At 36.3% G+C, this 20,829-nt stretch overlaps 1 protein-coding gene across 2 annotated transcripts; it reads right to left on the bottom strand.

Annotated features, from left to right (window-relative positions):
• Positions 1–92: 92 nt before the first annotated feature.
• RGD3 (ROOT GROWTH DEFECTIVE 3) lies at positions 93–19,972 on the bottom strand. 2 transcript variants are annotated; one of them, XM_011083824.3, is made up of 29 exons: positions 19,838–19,972; positions 19,289–19,488; positions 18,784–18,878; positions 18,081–18,298; positions 17,864–17,918; positions 17,327–17,408; positions 16,029–16,366; positions 14,628–14,736; positions 13,961–14,546; positions 13,506–13,638; positions 13,331–13,399; positions 12,382–12,593; positions 11,343–11,583; positions 10,978–11,148; positions 7,435–7,857; positions 6,857–7,294; positions 6,556–6,675; positions 6,006–6,488; positions 5,013–5,551; positions 4,254–4,746; positions 4,106–4,174; positions 2,900–3,004; positions 2,575–2,787; positions 2,242–2,505; positions 2,111–2,160; positions 1,757–1,866; positions 1,593–1,675; positions 764–973; positions 93–638 (listed from the first exon to the last, which is right to left on the bottom strand). In XM_011083824.3, exons 2-29 carry the CDS (start codon positions 19,335–19,337, stop codon positions 471–473), a joined length of 6,126 nt encoding a protein of 2,041 aa, XP_011082126.1. In that variant the 5' UTR covers positions 19,338–19,488; positions 19,838–19,972; the 3' UTR covers positions 93–470. The 2 variants fall into 2 exon arrangements, with proteins under 2 accessions (XP_011082126.1, XP_011082125.1); XM_011083823.3 differs by having other exon boundaries at positions 19,848–19,972.
• Positions 19,973–20,829: the final 857 nt, after the last annotated feature.

Here is a 20,829-nt window from a genome sequence, read left to right as displayed (position 1 = left end):
TACAGCACAAAATACATTCTAACAGATACGAATGCTGATAGGAGCTGTGTATGCACCCTATTAATCATTTTGGGCGGTTGGAGAAGGGGAAATATTGGGAATATTGACTGTAAATCAAGAATATCTGAATGTATATACAGTATCCAAAATTTACAGATTGTTGATTGTAACCTCCCTCAGCTATATTTGCATTGGCTTGCATTGCCAAGAACTAAACTACCACATGGCTTCCCGCAAGCACTAAAATGCGCCAATGGAACTGCTAAAATTAGGAAATTGAGAAGGAAAATGAAGGGAAAAGATAACTAGAGCTAACTGTCAAAATTGTCAATGAGCTTTTTTTTTTTTTTTCCCCCTTTCTTTTTTGATAATTCAATGAGCTGCGACTTGAAGAATATACACTGTGCCTGCATGCTCGACGCATCCTCTACTCCCAAAATCTCGAGAGATCATGTAATCTTGTGATTGATTCAGCCGTTTAGCTTCGCCAAAAATTGGTTTAGATCGTACTCTTCGGTATACTGTGAATGGTCCCAGAGCTCTTCCAGTCCACCAAGAATGGCCTTTAGTCCCTTTCCCTTGACCGGTAATTTTGTATCCATGTCTGATTGCGTCGAAGATTTTGACATTCTTCCACCCTGAATAACAAACAGACACACAATGTCAAACATAAAATGGTCTAGATGTCATGGAAGTTTGCTAGAAGCCAAAGCTCAATATACTTCCACCGAAAGCAAGGATTTATGGAATGCCACGCAAATACCTTTTTGCCGTCTGCGGAAGTAAACAGATCCAGTAACTGATCTGTGTTCATTGTATTCATGCTTGCATTGTCTGCGTTTATGATGGCATTAGCTATTGAAACTTTGAACTTCTGGAGACTCATAACTTTCTCCTCCAAGGTGCCTCGCATGATAAGACGATGTACATTAACAACTTTGCGCTGACCTAACCTGTGCGCTCTGTCCATGGCCTGCAAATGTGGCAAAAGATGATGTTTTTTGAAATGTGAAATCTGTTTCAACAATGGAACATGCAGAATTTGTCGTCTGCAACAAAATCTATAATATGTACACTTCAAGCAATGATGATAATAAAACTTCAATTTAGGTCACTGGGAGTGCTTGTCTCTTCCTTTTCCTCCGGCATCTCCGTAACATATATTTAAGTGTGTATAGAAAAGAGATTCGGGGTTGATGTGGTAAGTAACACTAGTTTCTGCGCACGGGGAGTAGGAACTTGGATCAGTGGGTGCAAGAATGGGGATATTAATGGTACCACAGAGGAGGGTGGTGGAGGAAGCTCAGACAGCAGCAGTAAGCAGCGTGATGAGAAACAAGGTGAAGTTAGGGGTGCAGAACAAAGAAAAAAAAAAACAGTCCGAGTGTTAAAAGAGTATATTTGGTCATTGATGTTTAATATTTTCTAAATACTGCAATCCATCCAGAAACACCTAGCATTTGATTGTTGGATAGGTAGTTAAAGGATAAGAAATTAAGTATTACTTTGCATGAGAAGAAATCTTCTCTTTGGAATCCAAAATTTTAAATGAGTCAGGAGAAGCCATGAAAAAAGAAAGATTGCATCCGCACCTGATGATCTCTCATGGGATTCCAGTCATGCTCCATAAAAACAAGGGTATCAGCGGATGTCAAGTTTAAACCAAGCCCACCAACTGCGCAAGCAATTATGAGGTTCAGGTCACAGAAAGTTCCTCTATCCTGTTAGTTTGACAAGTGTTAATAAAAAATAGTACCATGTGTTGTGAGCAGCAGAGCATCAATTGTAGGGTCTGAGTTGAAAGCTTTAACAATTTCAAAGCGCTTTTCAGGTTCAACTGAGCCATCCAACCGCAAATATGTAACACTGCTTCAGAAGAATCATGAAACAATTAAATCATTTCATGCAAATACACACGGAATTTTACGAGAAATTCCACGCAAAAATACAATTATAAGAAACAAACGGAAGGATATGTACATTATTAAAACACACACAAACACACGAACACCAGAAAGCAGAGGACTTAACACAAACACCAAGTCACTTTCCATTCAAAATTTTGAGAAATAAAATATATATATATATATATAGCGAAGAGGCTACTCACTTTTTCATATGAGCTTGAAACAAGTCTTTTTCAATAATGTCCAGGAGGGCCTGCATAAGAAATTATAATTATAAACGACAGGACGATAGACAGGAGAAGAAGATATTTACAAAAAAAACAGCAGCCCTTACTTTATGTTGTGCAAATATCAGAACTCTGTGCTGTCCGACAGTAATAGTGCCTTCAGAACTAGATGCATCCACACCTATTCCACACTCTTCCATTATCTCCTGAAGAGCAACAAGTTTAGGCGAATGATGTATTTTATGAAGCTCTGAAGCGATATCGGAATTTGCAGGAACAACTTCTGACAGCATAGGTAAGAGTGAGTCCGGAATTTTTTCACCAACAACAAGTAATGGATGACTACAAAGTTTCAACAAGTATTGAAGTGCCTGCAACCAGGTAGAGAAGAAAATCAGCAAAAATGACAATTAGATTGATTATATAATGTTCTCACACACCTGGAAAACATGCGAAGATGCTTTGGGAGGCCCTCCTGCATCGTCATTTAACTTGACCATAGTTGAGATCTCTTGCTTTACGTGTGAACCCGAAAACTGTTCATACAATTTCAGCTGTACAGGACTCAAGTCACAATATCTATCCTGAATAATCTTCTCAGGTAGATCAGACAAAACTTCATCTTTTGTACGTCGTAGAAGGAAAGGCATGACCTATCCGAGGATAATCTTATCAGCCCGAATGGATCAAAAATGCATAAAGAAAAACTACAAAACTTATGAGATAGTTGCAATTATGAAACGGATTTAAGACAAAAATGAGCACCTGCTTGTGCAATGCTTCCATGGCTAGTACCCCTGCTTCAGCATCTTTTGCTGAACATTTAGGATCCCTAGCTGCTAACAAAGGTTTGCCGTAAGTGGCTTGAAACTGTTGAAGCATCAAATGACAGTTATTAGATTCATGACTAACAGACACGTAAAATGTGGCTCATAGGGAGATCCAACCAAAGACTGACAAAACTGTGGTGACCTTCGCATATCATCATCATAGAAAAGGAAATCTAACCAATCAGTCTTCTGAAATTAGATTAAGAAGGAAAAAAAAAAAAAAAGGAGGAAATCATGCAAGAGTAGTGTAAAAACTCACAATAGATATGAAGTGGCAATTCCATTTACTACAGTGTATTGTAGTTAATACTGTTAGTGTATAGCTAACTGAGTCTCCACAATTTATGAGATAAAGATCACAAGATTTAGCTCAGCCCAGGAGGCCTAATCATAGATCTGTACCTTTTTTAAAAAGATTCTGTTTCTATCATCTGATAAAATATAACTCTGGAATTACACTTTCAATACAAGGGCGAGGCTCATTTCAATAACCATGGATCTGGAGCAGAATCTTACACTGCGCCACTTTTTATCTCGGTGAAATGAGTCAGAATCATAGAATTAAAGCACCATTCCAATATTCTATATGCATGTATCACCTTAAAATCAGTGAGAGTTTATAGAATCTTTTAGCTCTGCTGCCAGTATCTGATTAAGATGCATGCCTGGCATACCTCATTTATCACATATACTTACTTTTCATCTTTCAGTGGATTGCTAATTCATCCGCCACTTAAATAGTAGATGTATTGTCTAAGAGGAATAGTATGATTTGCAAGGATAAGCATACTGGATGTCATGCTTCCACATATAATTCGCTGTGATTGGATTCAAAAATCCAAAATTGATGATGAATTCATTTACATCACTAAGAGAGTACGAAAACATCACACATTATTTTCCATGCAAAACTCAGTTATATTCCTGATGCCATGCAAACATAGAGACCATTCCAGTATACCCTTCCTTGAATTTAATGACCATAGATGATTACATAGTGTATTATAAATTAATTTCAAAATTTTTAGAGCTGTAACGAAATAGTGTTAGCCAAGAAAGATTTGATATAATAAAGCAGTGTCAGTGAATAAATGTTTATAATGGATAAGCACAAACAAGAAACAACGTCTAGATGACATACCTGTCTTTCTGTTCCAAGAAAGCCTGGCATAAGGAAGTCAAAAAGAGACCACAGATCCAACACATTGTTCTGCAATTAGAAGCAAGGTTTTGTCAGCAAACAAGCATAAATTTATATTTGCAACTAGAAGCTCAATTTGATGACAAACCTGGATTGGTGTTCCACTCAATATGAGGCGGTGCTTGGCTTTAAGTTGCTTCACAGCACTCGTGACTTTGGACTTTGAGTTTTTTATGATATGTCCTTCATCTAGGATACAGTAATTCCAAAAAAGCTGTTTGAGATAATCAATATCTTTACGGACAACATCGTACGATGTAACGATTGCATTGTGCTTGTTAAACTGTGATCTCAAAGAAGAGCGCTCTTGAGCAGAACCAATGTATTGAACCGTTGTTAAAAGAGAAGGATCGATGAACTTCTCTATCTCGTAGACCCAGTGTCCAACAAGGGTTGACGGACATATAATTAAGGAAGGTGGCAAGTCTTCGCCTTTATTTGCAGCAATGTGCTCTGCTATATCAGATGCCACAATTGATGACGCTTGAAGGGTCTTACCAAGGCCCATATCATCACATAAGATGCCATGAAGGTTAAACCGCTTTAAAAATGCTAGCCAGTTTATACCTTCCTGTTGATACCTGAAAGTAAAAAAGAAATCAGAAGATCATCTGAAGACATGGTGCAAGCTCAGATAACACCCACTTGATGAATAAGTGGAAAAAAACAGCTGGCACTTGATGAATAGGGATAAAGCTTTGTCCTTTGTCCAATTCTAGTGGTGCACGCCACACTCAGGGAAAATGAAGAAATGGAACCAGTCGCTATGCATAAATAGAGCAATTTACTTGATTCCTCAGACTATTACTTTAAAACCAACCAAGTAGATAATGAAAGATGGAGTTACCTCCTCAGAGTCACCTTGAGTTCAAAGGCGAGTTTGTAATCATCAATGTGAGAATTGTCAACTAGTTGCTCCAAAAATTGTGCATCTTCTTTATTTCTAGACAAACGGTCAGTCAGGCCAACAGGTGGAGGGATACCTCGTGCTAGTGGAAGAAGAGGCACCAGAGCAGCAAAACTATGTGTGACACTCTGTCTGACAGAATGATCACAGTCACTCATGCACCTCAAAAGAGGAACTACCAACAAAGGAGCATATGGGACAAGTTCCAAACCCAATCCCTGTACAAGCAGGCTAACAAGCATGCCTGCTCCTTGTCTGGCATGTACAGATGTCATATCACCTAACATAGGTACAACATTCTCAATAAGAGCTCCCATAACATCCAAAGTCATTGACTTGGCCATTGCCGTGATACATCTTGATGCCGATAATCTTACAGCAATATGAGAATGTCTAACACATCCGAAAATACATGGCAGAAGAGTGAGCAGTTTCGGCCTCAGTGTAGCCTCCAGAAAAGGAGCAATTGAACGTACCACCTACGATAACAAAGAAAGGAACAACGAAGAGAAGAAAATCAAAAGACCGAAGTAAAAAGCATTGAAAGGTCTCCAATTGAGGATCGATTCATCTTTTTTCTGGCAAAATTGGAAACAATGCTTGTTAATTCTTAAAATAAAATCAAAACAAACATGACTAAGTGAATCTTCATTTCAACAAGATCTTCATGTTAGTCCAGATACATGAGGATTCACCAACACGAGATCCTCAGTGGATCTCTATGGATTGAGTCTGGAAGCACATCAAAACCTTGTGCTCATGTTGATTTTTTTTATTTCTTTTTTTGGCTTTTAAATCTAAATCCTTTGCCAACAGCAACAAGGGGAAAAAAGTTTCCATATTAACAATATTTAAATGAGAAATATAATTTTATTCTATACATGATATTCTATGAGGAGTAAAATTAATGGTGGAGAAGTCTATCATCCTTACTTGAATATTGTTTATCAAAATTTGAGGATCGGTAATCGAATCAATAGATTGATCAATCAGCTTCTCATCTTCTGGGGTTAGACCTTCAAGATTACAAGGCTTAAGAACCTCAACAAGGCAATGCCAGATCTTAGGAAGTCTGTCAAACAAAGAACCACCAAACTTCATGCATAAGTATTTCAGTGCAAGTTCAGACCCACGTCTGCTAATGAAACCTTCAACCTTTGATCGGTCTTCACCAGCAGAGAACATATTAACTTTTGATTTTTGTCGACTGCTGCTACTTCCAAAGGATAGAAGATCTTGATCCTCAATTATCTCAACAGAACTTAGGGCTCCAGCCTGGGGTGTTTCACGAGGATCCATGCATACAAGACTGCAAAGGTTCTTGATAAGCTTGTCATTGGGACCTGGTTTGCGTTCAATGCAGTGATGGATGAGCTCTGCCAGAGCTTCAGCAGCCTTATTTTGTAGTATTTCCTCCTACAGGCAAGATGAACCACAATTTTAGAGTGAATTCAGGTGTTTAAGAAAAAAACATACATAGTACCTGTTCTCTTTTAATGGAGGACATTAGAGGCAAAATAATTGGGTTGAGTTTTGCTGGAAGCTCTGACATCCAAACAACTGCAGCTGCTAATAAAGCTGACACAGTAAGATGCAGATTATTCTGAAACCAAAAAGGGAAAATGAATGAAATGTTAGAAAATCTCTGGAAGCATTCAATAGACAGAAAAATTGACATAATGGATAAAAACTCCTGCGCATTCAGAGAAATAAGAAGCTCTATATGACAAGACAGATTCTGAGTCTTGCCTAGTTAATATAGTTCTATGTTGCAGTTTAAGTACCTGAACACATTTCAGATACCCAGCAGTCGTCAAAAGCTTTTGTTTTAAAGACTCTAATTCCTCAAATAAGTTCCTTCCATCAGATTCTGGCCCAGAGTTACCATTACCCATAAATGCGAGGTGTGATGCAAAATTCACAGCTTCATCCACTGTCAAATTTTCTATATCCACTTTGACAGATGACAAGAGATCATTGTACATGCCAGATGCCTCTGTAGCATTATACAACTGGTTGGCCTCATTTCGCATCTTACTATATGTTCTTGAGAGTTCAGCATAAGGTAGATGTGAATCTTTGGTAGGAACCGCAGGGTTGCTGCAAGCTAACAGATCTAACAAACACAGCCTAAATTTACTTGAAATGCCAGCAACAGCTTCATCAGACTTTGGAAACTGCCTCAATTCTTTAAACCAAGATATAAGAACCATCGAAACCACCTGATATAATCAACAAGCAAAACAAGTCAGCCACATATCATTCCACCATACTTCACACAAGAATATCCCCAGATATTAAAAGTAATTAATAATAGGAACATATGGAAGCACTTCATTCATTCTCTCTCGTCCAAATTTACCTGCCGCTGAACTCCGGACAAAGAAGTCAATCCCTTCCACAACGGCTCAACAACATACTGCAACGGTGATCCATTTAACTTAGAGGCCAGCACACCAAGAGCTGTTGCTGTAACTACTCTTGTATAAGTTACTGATATATCCAAATCAGCACCAACAACAATCTTCATGGAATTTGCAGAAGCATCTCCATTTTGCTCAGCTAACATGCTTTCCACAGATTCTAAGGCCTTATTCTTGTAGTTTTCATTTTCCAGCTTAACTGCTTTCATTTTAGCTGCAGCTTTGAAATGACTTTTACGAGGCAGAGCTACAGGCCAAAACATTTTTGTAGCATCCAATGGAGAGCCATATGGAGTAGTAGCAAGCTCAATCCACGAAGAGAAATATAACTTTGCAGCATTTTCTAAGTCCTGCACCTGGCACTGCTCAATGGGAGTACAGAAACAGGAAACTTATAAGAAAGCTCTGCAAAGCCTCATTAACTTTATCAATATCTAACAAAATGACAACCATATCACACCATCAAATGAGTATTTTAACATGCTATAGAAAAACTCAATACAGATGATCTATAAAACTAGTTATTTACACTAGATGAGCAGAACAAGATATGATGCTGGAGAGATATTCATGTTGCTAGAGCTAAAGTATAGAAGAACAGCAGCATACGCAGAACGGCAGGTCTTACAGAGGCATAAGTGACGATCGACATGATTAACCACTATGCACATTAATATGAGAAACAAAATAGAAAAGCTAGTCCCTCATCTAGCACCTAACACCATTGCCTAGCAATCAGCATATCAACTTGCATACACAGGTATGCAACATCTTGAGGTAAGCTAAGTCAAGGCTGATAAAAGACCAAAAAGATCATGCAAGTAAACTTTCAAGTTTAAATGAGAATAAAATAAAGCTCTGAAGTATGCAAGGGCCAAAAGATAGATTCAATACTGTTTTGAGATCCGCAAGAGTAAATATGGAATTGAAGACTTTCAACTGGGCAAATTAATTGCCAAGAACATTGATCAGAAAAATGATACTCTACCCAATAGAAAGCAACAGGACCACCTCTACCATCTAGCAATATATGTACTGCGTATGATAGAGAGCAATACAGAAGATATTATCACTATGTTTGTTTTCATTTTCAAATTATTTTTAAGATAAGTTAAAACATATTCAATGTTTGTCACTATTTAAAAACACCTAAATTTACTGTTTTAGCATAAATACATACATATATACACACACATATACATAAATATATATAAAAAAGACATGATTTGACAATGAATAGTAATTTTTATTTCCCCAAACACAACATTAAACATATGATACTTATTTTAAATTATCTCCAAAAACAAATCCAAACATACATACTATCTCCAATACACACTTATTTATCTTTGCTTTTCTTTCTCTATCTCCATAAAACACAACAAAACACTCAAAAAATAAATCCAAACATTATGTATGTGTTTCTGAAACCAAGAATCCTAAAGGATGGAGGATGTGCAAAGATAGTACAGATGCACATGTCACAAATTCTAACACAAAGAGAAAGTGATATAGGTAGAAGAAAAGGGCGAAATACCAGCAGCGTAACAATAAGATATTCGGGGTGTTTGCAAAAGCTCAAGTGCTTTTCAGATTAGTTCTTCAATTAAGCTGGTATGAGTTATTTACGCAGCTTAAGACACTTTTGTAAATAAGTCGAACTTCTTTTATGTTGTGCTAACTACACAACCTTTTTCCTACTTATAACTATTACTTCCATTCTCAACTTTTACATCTTAATCACTTATCCCCCCTTTTTTTAAACTACGCACTTCTGAAAAGCAAACACCCCCATTAGGTGAAATGGGCAGAGTTGACAACAATAAAATCTGGCAGATAGCAGTTAGAAGTAAAATATTCTTTTATTATGAGTAAGGAAGAGATTGTCGTCAAGGCAATAGACTGTGTGGTTAATTGACCATCAGAAAGGATGAGCTAGTTGATGCTCAATCTGTAACTTCACCAAGCCCACATCAAGTATAATAGCAAGTGACTAATAAATTCAGTTTGCAGCATCAGCTTTAACGGTTTGAACCAATATACTATTGGAAGATTTTGTTTCAGGCAATTTTAGCCTGGAAATCCAGCATCTTAAGAGTTAAAAAGGTCAAGATGGAGAAAAACACAAGTCAAAATATATTAAAGGGTAAATAACAACCACCTCCCCTAAGGTTTTGGCATAATTACAAATAACTCCTCGTTATACCCCCTGATATTAACGTCGTCTAATAATAAGCTCATTCAATCAGCTTCCTTTAGGTTTCCATCCAATTTGTGTTGAACTGACAAAATGCCATTTTGCATTATAAATTAAATTTTTATATATTTTTTAGAATTTTTTAACATACTTTTATGAACTAATATTCCCTATGGAATATTTATTTACCCACCCTAATTTTTTCATATTTTTTCAAATATTTTTCTTATTTTTTAAAAATTTCAGCAAGGGTAAAATAGTAATATCCACTTCACCTCTAGGGGCTACATAATTATTTTCTATTTGAGGGGGGTATTTGTAATTTTTCAAACAATGAGAGGGTACTCGTAATTATGCCAAACCTCAGGAAGGTTTTACCCTATATTAGATTGAGACGCAAGAGAAATCACTATTTTGGAGAATATTCAGAATTTATTTAGAGTTGATAGACCAAAACGTTTCAAGGATATAAGCAAGGAAAAAACAAAAGCCACTTTAGACCAAGAATCCTACATTGTTGAAATTTGTCATTGCAATATTTGTTGATTCTATGTATTAAATTATCACAATAATCCTTCGTTACATTATGATATTATGTTGTTACTTCCAACAATTTTGAACAAAATTTATATTTATTCGAAACACTGCCTCAGAGGTCAATCCTTTTCCTTCTTTCTATGATGGGGGAACAGGACACCCCTTGGTGGAATTAACAGCAATGACAAAAAAAATCAAATTGGGCACCTGGCATCTAATGACGGGGAACCAGGGTGACACTATTAGAAAAATGAAAACAACATATTAAGACAATTAAAGGCACAACTAGGGCAGAAGAAAGAAAAGTACGAACATTTTTAAATGCATAACAGAAGAATAGAAAATCGGGATTCATGATTCATTGTGCTGCAAACTGATTTGATTAATTTAACTAACGATTAGGCTGTCTCGCTATGTAGATGTGCATGAATAAGGGACAGGACATCTCTCTCCTTTTTGAGGTGCTCAAGACAAGCTTAGATCATGGAGACATAATGCCAAGCCAGACAGGCGGACGCTTTCCCCATATATAAAACCTTGCAGAGTCCTTTGCATTTCTATAAATTTACTAAACCTACTTGATCCTAATCCACAAAGCGCCATGATTTCAGCTACTAATATAAAAAACTCAGTTGATGAAAACTTCAAAATTCCATAATAGTCCCCATCATTAAAAATAAGTTGAAAGAGAAGTAATGAAATTATCATAATTGCAGTGAAACCCACATTTTAACTGCAGGATGCTTACTTTGAGTAACAGATTCCAAACCCTCTCTGAGCACTGCAGAATCTCCTCATTCGATTCAAGCAACAAGTTCTGGAAAACAATCCTCAGGGTGTCACCAACTATAAAAGAAGGCCAAAATGAGCTGCACTCATCAGTGTTGCTCCTTCTATAACCAGCTTCAAGCAAACGTTCCTGTCCATATCCACATTCAATTTTATTTTAGCCAAACATTTTATCAAATAAAAAAAGTAAATGAACTATATCATCCTACAAAAAGTAGCACACAATTAGAAATAATCTAAAAGATGGATTAACAAATTGAAAAAGGAGTAGATACAGTCATGTTAAGCACAAGATGGAAAGCCGAAGATAGGTAAATATACTACCAAGGTGCGAATTGCTGATAAACGGACTGATGTGATACTATGTCTCATAAAGGGCCATAATCTTGGTGCCAGTGTTGATAGCATATAGGGGTTTTCCAGAGAACTCATTCCTTCTTCAAGATCATCCGACTGACCAATTTCATTAAGGTCAAGCTCCGGTTTCTCTGTGGAGCCAAAGGTACCAAAAGTCTTTGGAATCATCTGCTCCTGGGAATAGATTTCTGCTAACAGATTCATTACACTGCAACACCATTAAACAAAAACAAAGTTTGAGAAATCTCCATACCGAGAACGAAGATAAATACTTCAAGTAAAACTATTTTTTCTTTCATCACATGCTTGGACTGGGGCTTTATTGAGAAATAATGGAAGTAGAAAATGAGTGGTCACAGGAAAAAATGCTAGGACCTCAAGGCCAAAAAAATTCCCCATGAATACAAGTAGTACAGCAAACACAATATGGAATAAGTTGCTGTCTGTATAAAGAAGATAAGACAAACGAAAAACATAAGTAACACTTTTCGATTAGCAAAATTCGAGTTGCAGCAAACACACTGATACGCATCTGGGGAAATGAGGTGACTACCAACTTTTGTTGAGAGATGAATAAGCCAAATAGGGTTCTAGGGACCACATTCAGATGCGGTCAAATAAAAAGTTATATTGCACACGCTATAAACCTTGGTAACAGCAGAGTATATCACACCATTCTCACAAAATTAGGGTAGTATGGTGAAGAAGCCCTAATAAAGAAGAAGTGGAACAACTTCAGGACCAAATGGTAATCCTATTAGGGATCGAGTTCTAAGTTGAGGTGTTTCGGTCAAGCAATTTATTCATGTAAAGAGTGTCCAAAGAAGCCTTGATAAACATACAGAAGCACCCTAATACAGGAGAGAGGTTAAAATAGTATAAACATTTATTGTCCTGAATCAACAAAAGAGAGAAGGCAAGTCATCTGCAACATGATACAGAAAGCACAGAAATACATTGCCAGCGAAAAGAAGAATCTCAAGCATGATTAGTGAATAAAAAATACCTGCTCGTTGAGGGACTCAAATCATCCAGGTCAAGCAAAATGTCCCAAAGCAACATAATAATAGAATGCAAGATTGAACCCTTGAGAGAAACAATAGCAGCTGAAGTTGGTATCAGGGCCTCTGCCGCAACTGCTCTCACATCATCATCGGGATCTTCAAGCCCAGTTTTACAAGCAGGAAGAACAGGACCAAGTAAATCATGGAGCATCTCCTGTTATCAATTTTAGGTTTTAGTAGCAAGACCAATACAAAGCAACTGCTAAACAATAAAATGCACAAAATATACAAGAGAAGATCAACTCAAGTACGTGCTTGACTGCCTACAACAAAAATACAACATGAACATGCGTCACTGCATTAGCCTGGTTCTAGATAAGTTATGATTTCTTCTCAATTATGGCTATAGATGATGAAACTTTAGTTCTTCTGGGAACATACCTCAAACGTAAAAATGCAACAAATATGGCATGATGGTTCTCTCTATATGTAGTTCATATTCAAAAAATAGCACTCACATGGTTCAGGTTCAATAGAAGCAGTGGCCTATTAGCTGCTCTTTCCTGTTCCTTTGCAAGATTTTTGTTGTTCCCCAGAACAATGCTCTCTGGAACACTTTTATCACCCGTGAACATCACCAACTCCTCTTAGTTGTGTTATTTTAGGAAATAGTTTAGTTGTTCCAAATGGTTAAAGAATAGATTATATATTAAAATCATTATTTATGCCAGACTAAACAGTGCTAAATTTTACTTAATATACTCTTGCTTATTACATACAAGTTTATTAAATTAGCTCCACATCAAACTGTCTCACACCATGTTGAGAGAATGAACAAAACAATTTCATATTGCATTTTGTTACCAACAGTTGGTGAAAATTAATCAAGCCCAGAAAATTGCCAGAGTCCAAATCAGTAGGGAAAACACATCCACAAGCACAGAACTTTACCTGTCGGACGGCAACCAAATATTTGATGCCCAAAAGACTGCCATGACGAATCTCCCATTCTGGTCTACGCTGAACGAAGCAAAGGGATAATTAAAAAAAAAAAAAAAGATGAAGGGAGAGAACAAACAATTAATAGACATGGGTTGAAGAAATGATTCTTTACTTAAATATTTACCTGCATTTGCAACAAAATGTTCAAAGTCTCTTGAACTAATGCCGGATGCATGTACTTGAGAACAGCACCCAAAGCTTGAGCACAGGTTTCCCTTACTGGAGCAACGACCTGATCAGAGACATAGTCTCCAAACCTGCAAAGAGAGAAATTCATGACTTAGATCTTCCAACCTCCAGAGCGATTCAATTTTCATCTGAGGTATTGCACATATCTTAAGAGTGACACCATAAAGTCTATGCTGGGAGTCAACTGAAAAACACTGATCTGTAATAAACGCAAACCAATAACAAAATCAAAATTAATGAAAAACAGTACAGAGCAAGACACTGTCATCATCCTAGGAGCTACAAAGGCCCCTCTTTTTCCTTCTAGTTTCAATTTTCCTATTCATGGATTGATTATATATCTCTAGAATAGAACTGTGGCTGCTCAGCAATTTATAAAATAAAACATACCTGTCCAGAGTCAAGACACACAAGAAGCGAATTGCACAATCTTGTAGAAATTCACAATTTCGAAGCCAAGAACTCCTCGCATCTTTGACGAAGTTCATGAGTTCAGAGTTTTCAGGAAGAGTTTTCAATATATTCATCTTCTCCAAAGATACATTGCCTTCAGAGTAATCCTTAGCAAATGTAGCATCATTAGTAGAATGATAACCACTGTCAATAATGGATTCAGATTCCAGCTTCACCAAACTAACATCGATTCCTCCATTTGCATGCATAGGAGGGATTTGTGCTCCATCTCCATCAGCTTTTGCACTAATTTCCAGATCTCCGTCTCTGGAGTCACTCACTGGAAATGATGCATCTTCAAATTTTGGCCTCTTTGGAACTGGCTCTGCCTCATCCAGTGAAACTTGTATATTCAAATCGATTTCCCTCTCTCTTTTCACTGCAGATTCATTATCTTTATCTTTCAAGTTAGAAATCAATGCAACAGGGCAGCTGACTTCAGGCATAAGGATTCCCGCATTAGCTCCTTGATAGGTTAATATCTCCCTAAGAGCCATGATACTGCCATGGCGAACTTCCCAAACTGAGAACACATAACCAAAGAACATGCTATCACATATATTACAAAATCAATGTGGTAAAAGTTAAAATAAAATTCAGTTACCAGGGTCAAACATATCAATGAGCAGTTGATCAACAAAACTTTGGAAAGGCCAACCCCCATCTCCATCATTCTCAAAACTCTCATCATCAGAAATGGAATCTGTAACTTGCTGCATTCAAAACTACTTCAGAGGTTTGCATTTCAAGATTCTCATAAGCAAGTCAATACAGGGAAAAAACATGCCAGAAAACTTATGGAAGAAAAGAACATGTAGAGCTACAGGATCTTACAAAGGACAGAACGGTATTTTATATCGACAAGAAAAAAAAAATCAATTAGCTAAAAACATAAACATGAAAAGATAAAAACAATGACTCCAGGTCCAGATGATAATCAGCGGAATCTCATAGGAGAACTAGACGATCATCAGCTCAGAATTCTGGCAGCCATTTAAGAAAATGTAAATTACTTTTATCAGTAAATCATAACTTATTATACAAAATCAGTCCATAAGTTCGGTCATCATATAAAAACAATACTTCATTTTGACTGTAGTGCTCAAATCTGCTTTTTTCCTCTACTCAAAAAATATTAGGCACACAAGATCTGTATTAAATAGCAAGTGCATACTGTTAAATGAGTCTCTATGAAGACTATATGGATATAACATACTGGACTAGATGGATATACCATGAAGTAGTCTTGTGAAGATTTATGAATCACAGAATGCGAAATTCTCACTCATCTCCACACTTGTTGCATTAAATAGTATGTGCTTACTTTCTGTTAATGAATCAATCACTGGGAGGTCGATCCCCTTCAGTTTCTTTTTTTGTTTGTTTGATAAGACATGGTCAGATTTCTTTTCAGCATAATGCTGTCATTAGCAAACAGCACACTCATGTCACCTCCAAACTCAAGAACTAAAATCATGCATGCTCTTGCTAATGACATGTCTCTTCTGGATGGGGCTTCATGGTAGCTTTGGTTCACAATAAAAACTCTAGCCGAGTATACAGACTTGTGAGCCTCATTCAGAACTTTATTCTAGTAGTTTAAATGCAGCTCAAAGGGGACTAATTGACTAAATAGTTCAAATTAATGCGTTCGAAATGGATATGATCACAGGCAGATTGTATTATTACAGGGTGCAGTCTTATACACACAACAAGACATCCTCAGGAGGGAATTTCCCACAAGGAGATCTCACCACCAAAAAGCTATTCACAGAGAGTGAAGCCGCATTGGCAAGATAAACCTTGGCATTGACAATATATAAGTGTAAATGTGTGTGTGTTTGTTTTATGAAAGAAAGAAGCTAGAAGCACACATCCATAAAACAAGCAGCGCTACTCTTGGGAAATGACAATGTCCTTGATGCCGAGAATAAAAGAAATTGGAGGTAGACTGCAACAATCAATATCAGAAAAGAAAATCAATCAAAAATAGGGCCATATCCACCTTATGTGAGGTTGAAGAGTCCATAGAAATGCTCTTTGGTGACACCATATCATGTGATTGCATTCCTTCTGTATCCCCATCTTTCGGCCACCCTTTAGGTTGGTCTTTTGAATTATTTTTTGCCTTTCGTTTTAAGAGATTCAGCTCCCTGGCACTGGGCCTCCTAGATCTAGACGTGGGTACCATGCTTGTCACAAGTTGTTGGATATTGCGTAAAGGATGTGTGGAGAAATACTGAGTCACAATTCCATTCCCGGGGTAATTAATCTTGTGCATAATAAGGTCTTCATCTCTTATCACATCACTGACATCCATGAATTGCTCACACATGTCTAAACCTGCAAATGAGAGTAAGTACTACTATTTTAGCAAATGGCTTTTATATTAACACGATGCATATGGAAACTCAATTAAGTAGACTTTCAATATGCAAACAGCATGGGATGGCTGATGGCATCCATTCCACCATATGTTTCCCTCTTTTGTCAGAAAAGAAGGCAATTTCCACTCTTCAGAGAAAACATTGGAAGTATGAAGAAAAATAAAAGAGAGAACAAATAATGTAGAAAAAGAGATGAAAAGCACATGCTATTATTTAATAAGCTTCAATATGAAAACCATAAAGATGAAAAAACTATACTGATACAACATAAAAAAGTGTCCGAGTGTTTGTCCATATGTTTTTGCAAAATTGTGCTCGGTGTTTTCTTTTTGAAAACAGTGTTCTACATTTGTCCATATGTTTTTTGCAGCAATACTAAGTCCTTAAGTTCCCAGTTATTCTCATAGTAGTAGCTGCAATGTACTTCACGTTGGACTTCGATGGTTATGGTTTTCAATATTAACCCAAAAGAACTAACATATGTGCTCCAATTTGGTATATTCCATAAAGCATCAGTTTCGTTAATTGAACATTAACAAACTGTTAATTTTATATTTTTCAAAAAAAAAAGGATGATACAAACCAATGAGAGTTGGCAAGTTAATATTCCATGGAGTCAACAAGTTCCAAAAAAACATCAGATATTATTTTTCATTTAAGTCAAAATGCCAAAAACCTGACATCTAAACATACTGAATCAGAGGAGACAGTGAACCATAACATTCAATTCTAAACGACCTAGTCAAAGACAAAGAACCAACTATCAGGGATAGAGAAAACAACTGAGCTTTAGATATATTTGTGCCGGACCATAAAATTTAGATATTGTTGCTTGATAGGGACACACCTAATTCGGATGAAAACAGGGGAGCTCATTTATTAGTTAAGTTGATATTGAAAACAAAGTAACACTGACCCAATCGACGCTTAAGATTTTGTTTCTGCCGAGCCAATCGTTCCTTGGGATTCTTACAGTTGTCACTTGCAATATCAAATTCCTGTAATTTTGGCGATGAAAAATCAACTGCTAGCAGAGTTATATACCAACACTTCAATGCATAAAGTAAAGCCACCTCCAACAAATTGGATATTATTAGTCAACATGAGTGGGATCACTCAATGACACACAAATTATCAGAGTATGATTATAAACTTATGGAGCACCAGCAAATATTATTTCAATTTAGTTTTAACCTAATAAGCTATAAAATCAGGCTTCCCAAAATCCATACCAGAAGACAATATAATGACGAACACAAGATGAAAAGCATAATTATTTGAAGCTCTAACCACAACTTTCCCACAAGTTTTAGGAAGTGAACAAACAGATCCATAAGACATACATAAGTAGTATCATCCCAGAGACATAAAACAAACACGCATGGTGTAAATTGGTTGTAGAGAAATCACACCCAATATTTCCACCTCCCAAGCAGAAATGAAAGGAAAGTACCTGACCGCCAGACGCCACCAGAGCCCCAAACTCCAACACCTTGTTTAGGTCAAAACTGCAGAATGCAAAATTTTCATCACAAAAGAGGCAATAGTAGCAACAAAAGTCTGAACTATGTGATCAAGATGACATTCTTTCTAGTGTAAAAGTTGTCATGAAGCAGTATACATAAATATGAAGGACTGAAATCAATAAAAGTAGCTAAAATAAAGAAAACCTTCTGAAAGAAGTCCCTGTTCCAAATTTCGAATGGTGGTTGGGCCAAGGCACTACATCATCAAAGGTGGCACATATACCAGCTTCTAACATCTTCGCCTCAACAGAGCTGGAAAGTTCAGTCAAAGTTGTATGTTTGATATTATCTGCAATAGCCCCAATAGCATGTGCAGCTGCTACTCTTGTGTCCCACTTTTTACTACGTAGATACTGTGACACCTACACTTTCATATGATAAGGGTCAAGCTCATATTTGAAAGTGGAAGCCATAAGAAATCTGAATGGTATTTGCTAAAGGATTTATAGACCAGAACACATAAATAATCAAACAAACAACAGACAAATAAATAACATAACTATAAATCATCTGAGGTGACACTATGTAAATCAGATTACCAAAACTGAGAATATTGAAGTATCTTGTTGCTCAAATCTTAACAATCAATATTACTTTATCGACAAGCCTCAGCAATAAGCATGTCAGTACTTGTTTAAGGTCCAAGTAAATTGTAAAGCAAAAGACTTGCTAAAAACCATGTGGATAGGCAAAAATGACTGGACTGGGTCCTAGCTCCTTCTTTGGATGATGTCCAAAAGGACCAAACCATGATACTAGTAGTGACCAATCCAACCATTAGAAAATGCATCAGGGTTGAAAACATTAAAAAAACAAAAGAATCGGAAATGCAATAGAAAAACCATACCTTACTTAAAAGAGCATTCAGGTCCTGAGGATGTGATTTCGCAATTTCCCCTATCTGCCTTGCTGCAGAAAACCTTGTGGCTTGGGTCGAACCCGCTTAGCATTTGTGAAGGAGAAAAAATATTCATTGAGCGCTAGCAACAATTGAAACTAATGACCAGAAAAACAGGATAATATGGAAAGGGGGGAAAAAAGGAAACAGGTTTCTTATAACCATATACAGGAGCAGCAATCTATATGCCGAAATCAACCTGCAACAAGAGAACTGAGAATAGATCTTCATATTGCATAAATTGAAACCATGAACCATGTCTAGCGCCAGATATGGACATAGCAAATTGTTCTCGCAACAAATTTGATTTAAGAATATACAACTTATCCAAGTTTTATGTTGCATACCATCACAAGCATATCAGGGGCATAAACACAGGAAAGGTAATGTATACATGAATTACTAAGTTACTAATTTCCGAAATACTGGCATAAAAGAGTTATATAGAGGATACTGTCCAACAACGTGAGCAACCGATGGAGCCGCGAGGACTGTTGAGCCATGCTCTAAACCTTAAAAAATTCCACTCAGTTTAATGCTGCCCAAACTCTTGAAAGCAATATATGAGCATCAACTGCCATCCCGGAAAATCTCCCAATAACTGTCATCTCTTGCATGTAACTAATAAATCATGCGACCACAATAAATATATTCCTGCCATTAACAGTAAATAGAATCAAATAAGAAAAAGTTGAAGTCATTGAAAAATTCAAACAATTCACATACAATTCAATCAGAGAATGGCAGAAAAAGGAAAAAAAAATCAAGAAATACGAACAGCAGTATCAATTCAATGGACACAAACAACAAAAGAGAAAAGACCCCACAAAGCCCAAGAACCAAAACCCACTATTCCAATACAAGCATTCTCAAAGAAAAAAGTTATATTTTATCAATGGTACGTTGATTAAACATGTAATGCGGATCCATTTCTGCACCCAGAACTGAACAGTATGTCTGTCAATAGACACAAATATATGCATAAATAGACAGGTAAAGAAACCTAAAATCACCAGAAGAGGATCTTCTCCGGAGAATTCTTCCTTTTCTTCTTCCTTAAAACTATTAATTTTTCTGTGGGTGTGGAGTGTGAGGGGGACGAGGGTTTCGATTTTCGATTCTGATAAACAGGCGATGACGCTCTTTTTATAAATATAATAATAATAATAATAACAAAGAAAATAAAATAAAAAATAACCCGACCCGATGTAGAACTTGACCGGTTTGAGTTTGGAGGGACCCGTTTCCAGATTCGCTCTACTATTAGCCGACCTTTTGGCAGTTGGTAATATTATATAATTATATATGTATAGTTGGTAGAAGAAAAATAAATTGATTGAAATACAAGCAAAAATAACAAGAATAATTATATTTTCACCCCTTATTTATAGTCTATTTATATAAATTATTTTTTATTTAAAAAAATTATACATACATCCTTAAAAACATCAATATTATTACATAAACTCCAAAAGTTTATAATGTAAGAATAATTTATATAAATAAACCATAGGTCAACGACTGAAAATATAATTATCCCAAAACAATTTTTATTTGATCTTCACAATGATATGAATCTTTTCAATTAAATAAAACCCGTAACGTAACTACAGTTAAAAATTATCTTTAAAAAAGGGATAGAAAATGATTTATAAAGTATGTAAAAAAAATAAATTTCAAGATATCCAAGTTTTGACATAGTAACTTGAATAACTAATTGTGGCATGTTAAACATTATCAAAATCATTTCAATTGTTAGGCAACATTTCCCACTTTTCAACTTTTTGTGAAATTATTAGTGGAAGATGCTATATATGTTGGTCCTTAAAGTGGAAAATAAAGAAGAGAATAACACAAGACATATGAAAAAGGAATCACATACAAGAACTACCTCCTTTTCAATAAAAATTGATATGACCATAGGCTTCATCATCATTTTTGCCTAACTTCCTAGATAAAGCTAGATCAATTAAATTAAAAAACAAAGAGAATTTG

Source organism: Sesamum indicum, linkage group LG6, assembly GCF_026168435.1.
Source record: "Sesamum indicum cultivar Baizhima isolate 11 linkage group LG6, ASM2616843v1, whole genome shotgun sequence".
Classification (NCBI taxonomy): Eukaryota; Viridiplantae; Streptophyta; class Magnoliopsida; order Lamiales; family Pedaliaceae; genus Sesamum; species Sesamum indicum.
The sequence above is the reverse complement of the archived record's forward strand: the minus strand, read 5'-3'. Positions and strand labels throughout refer to the sequence as shown.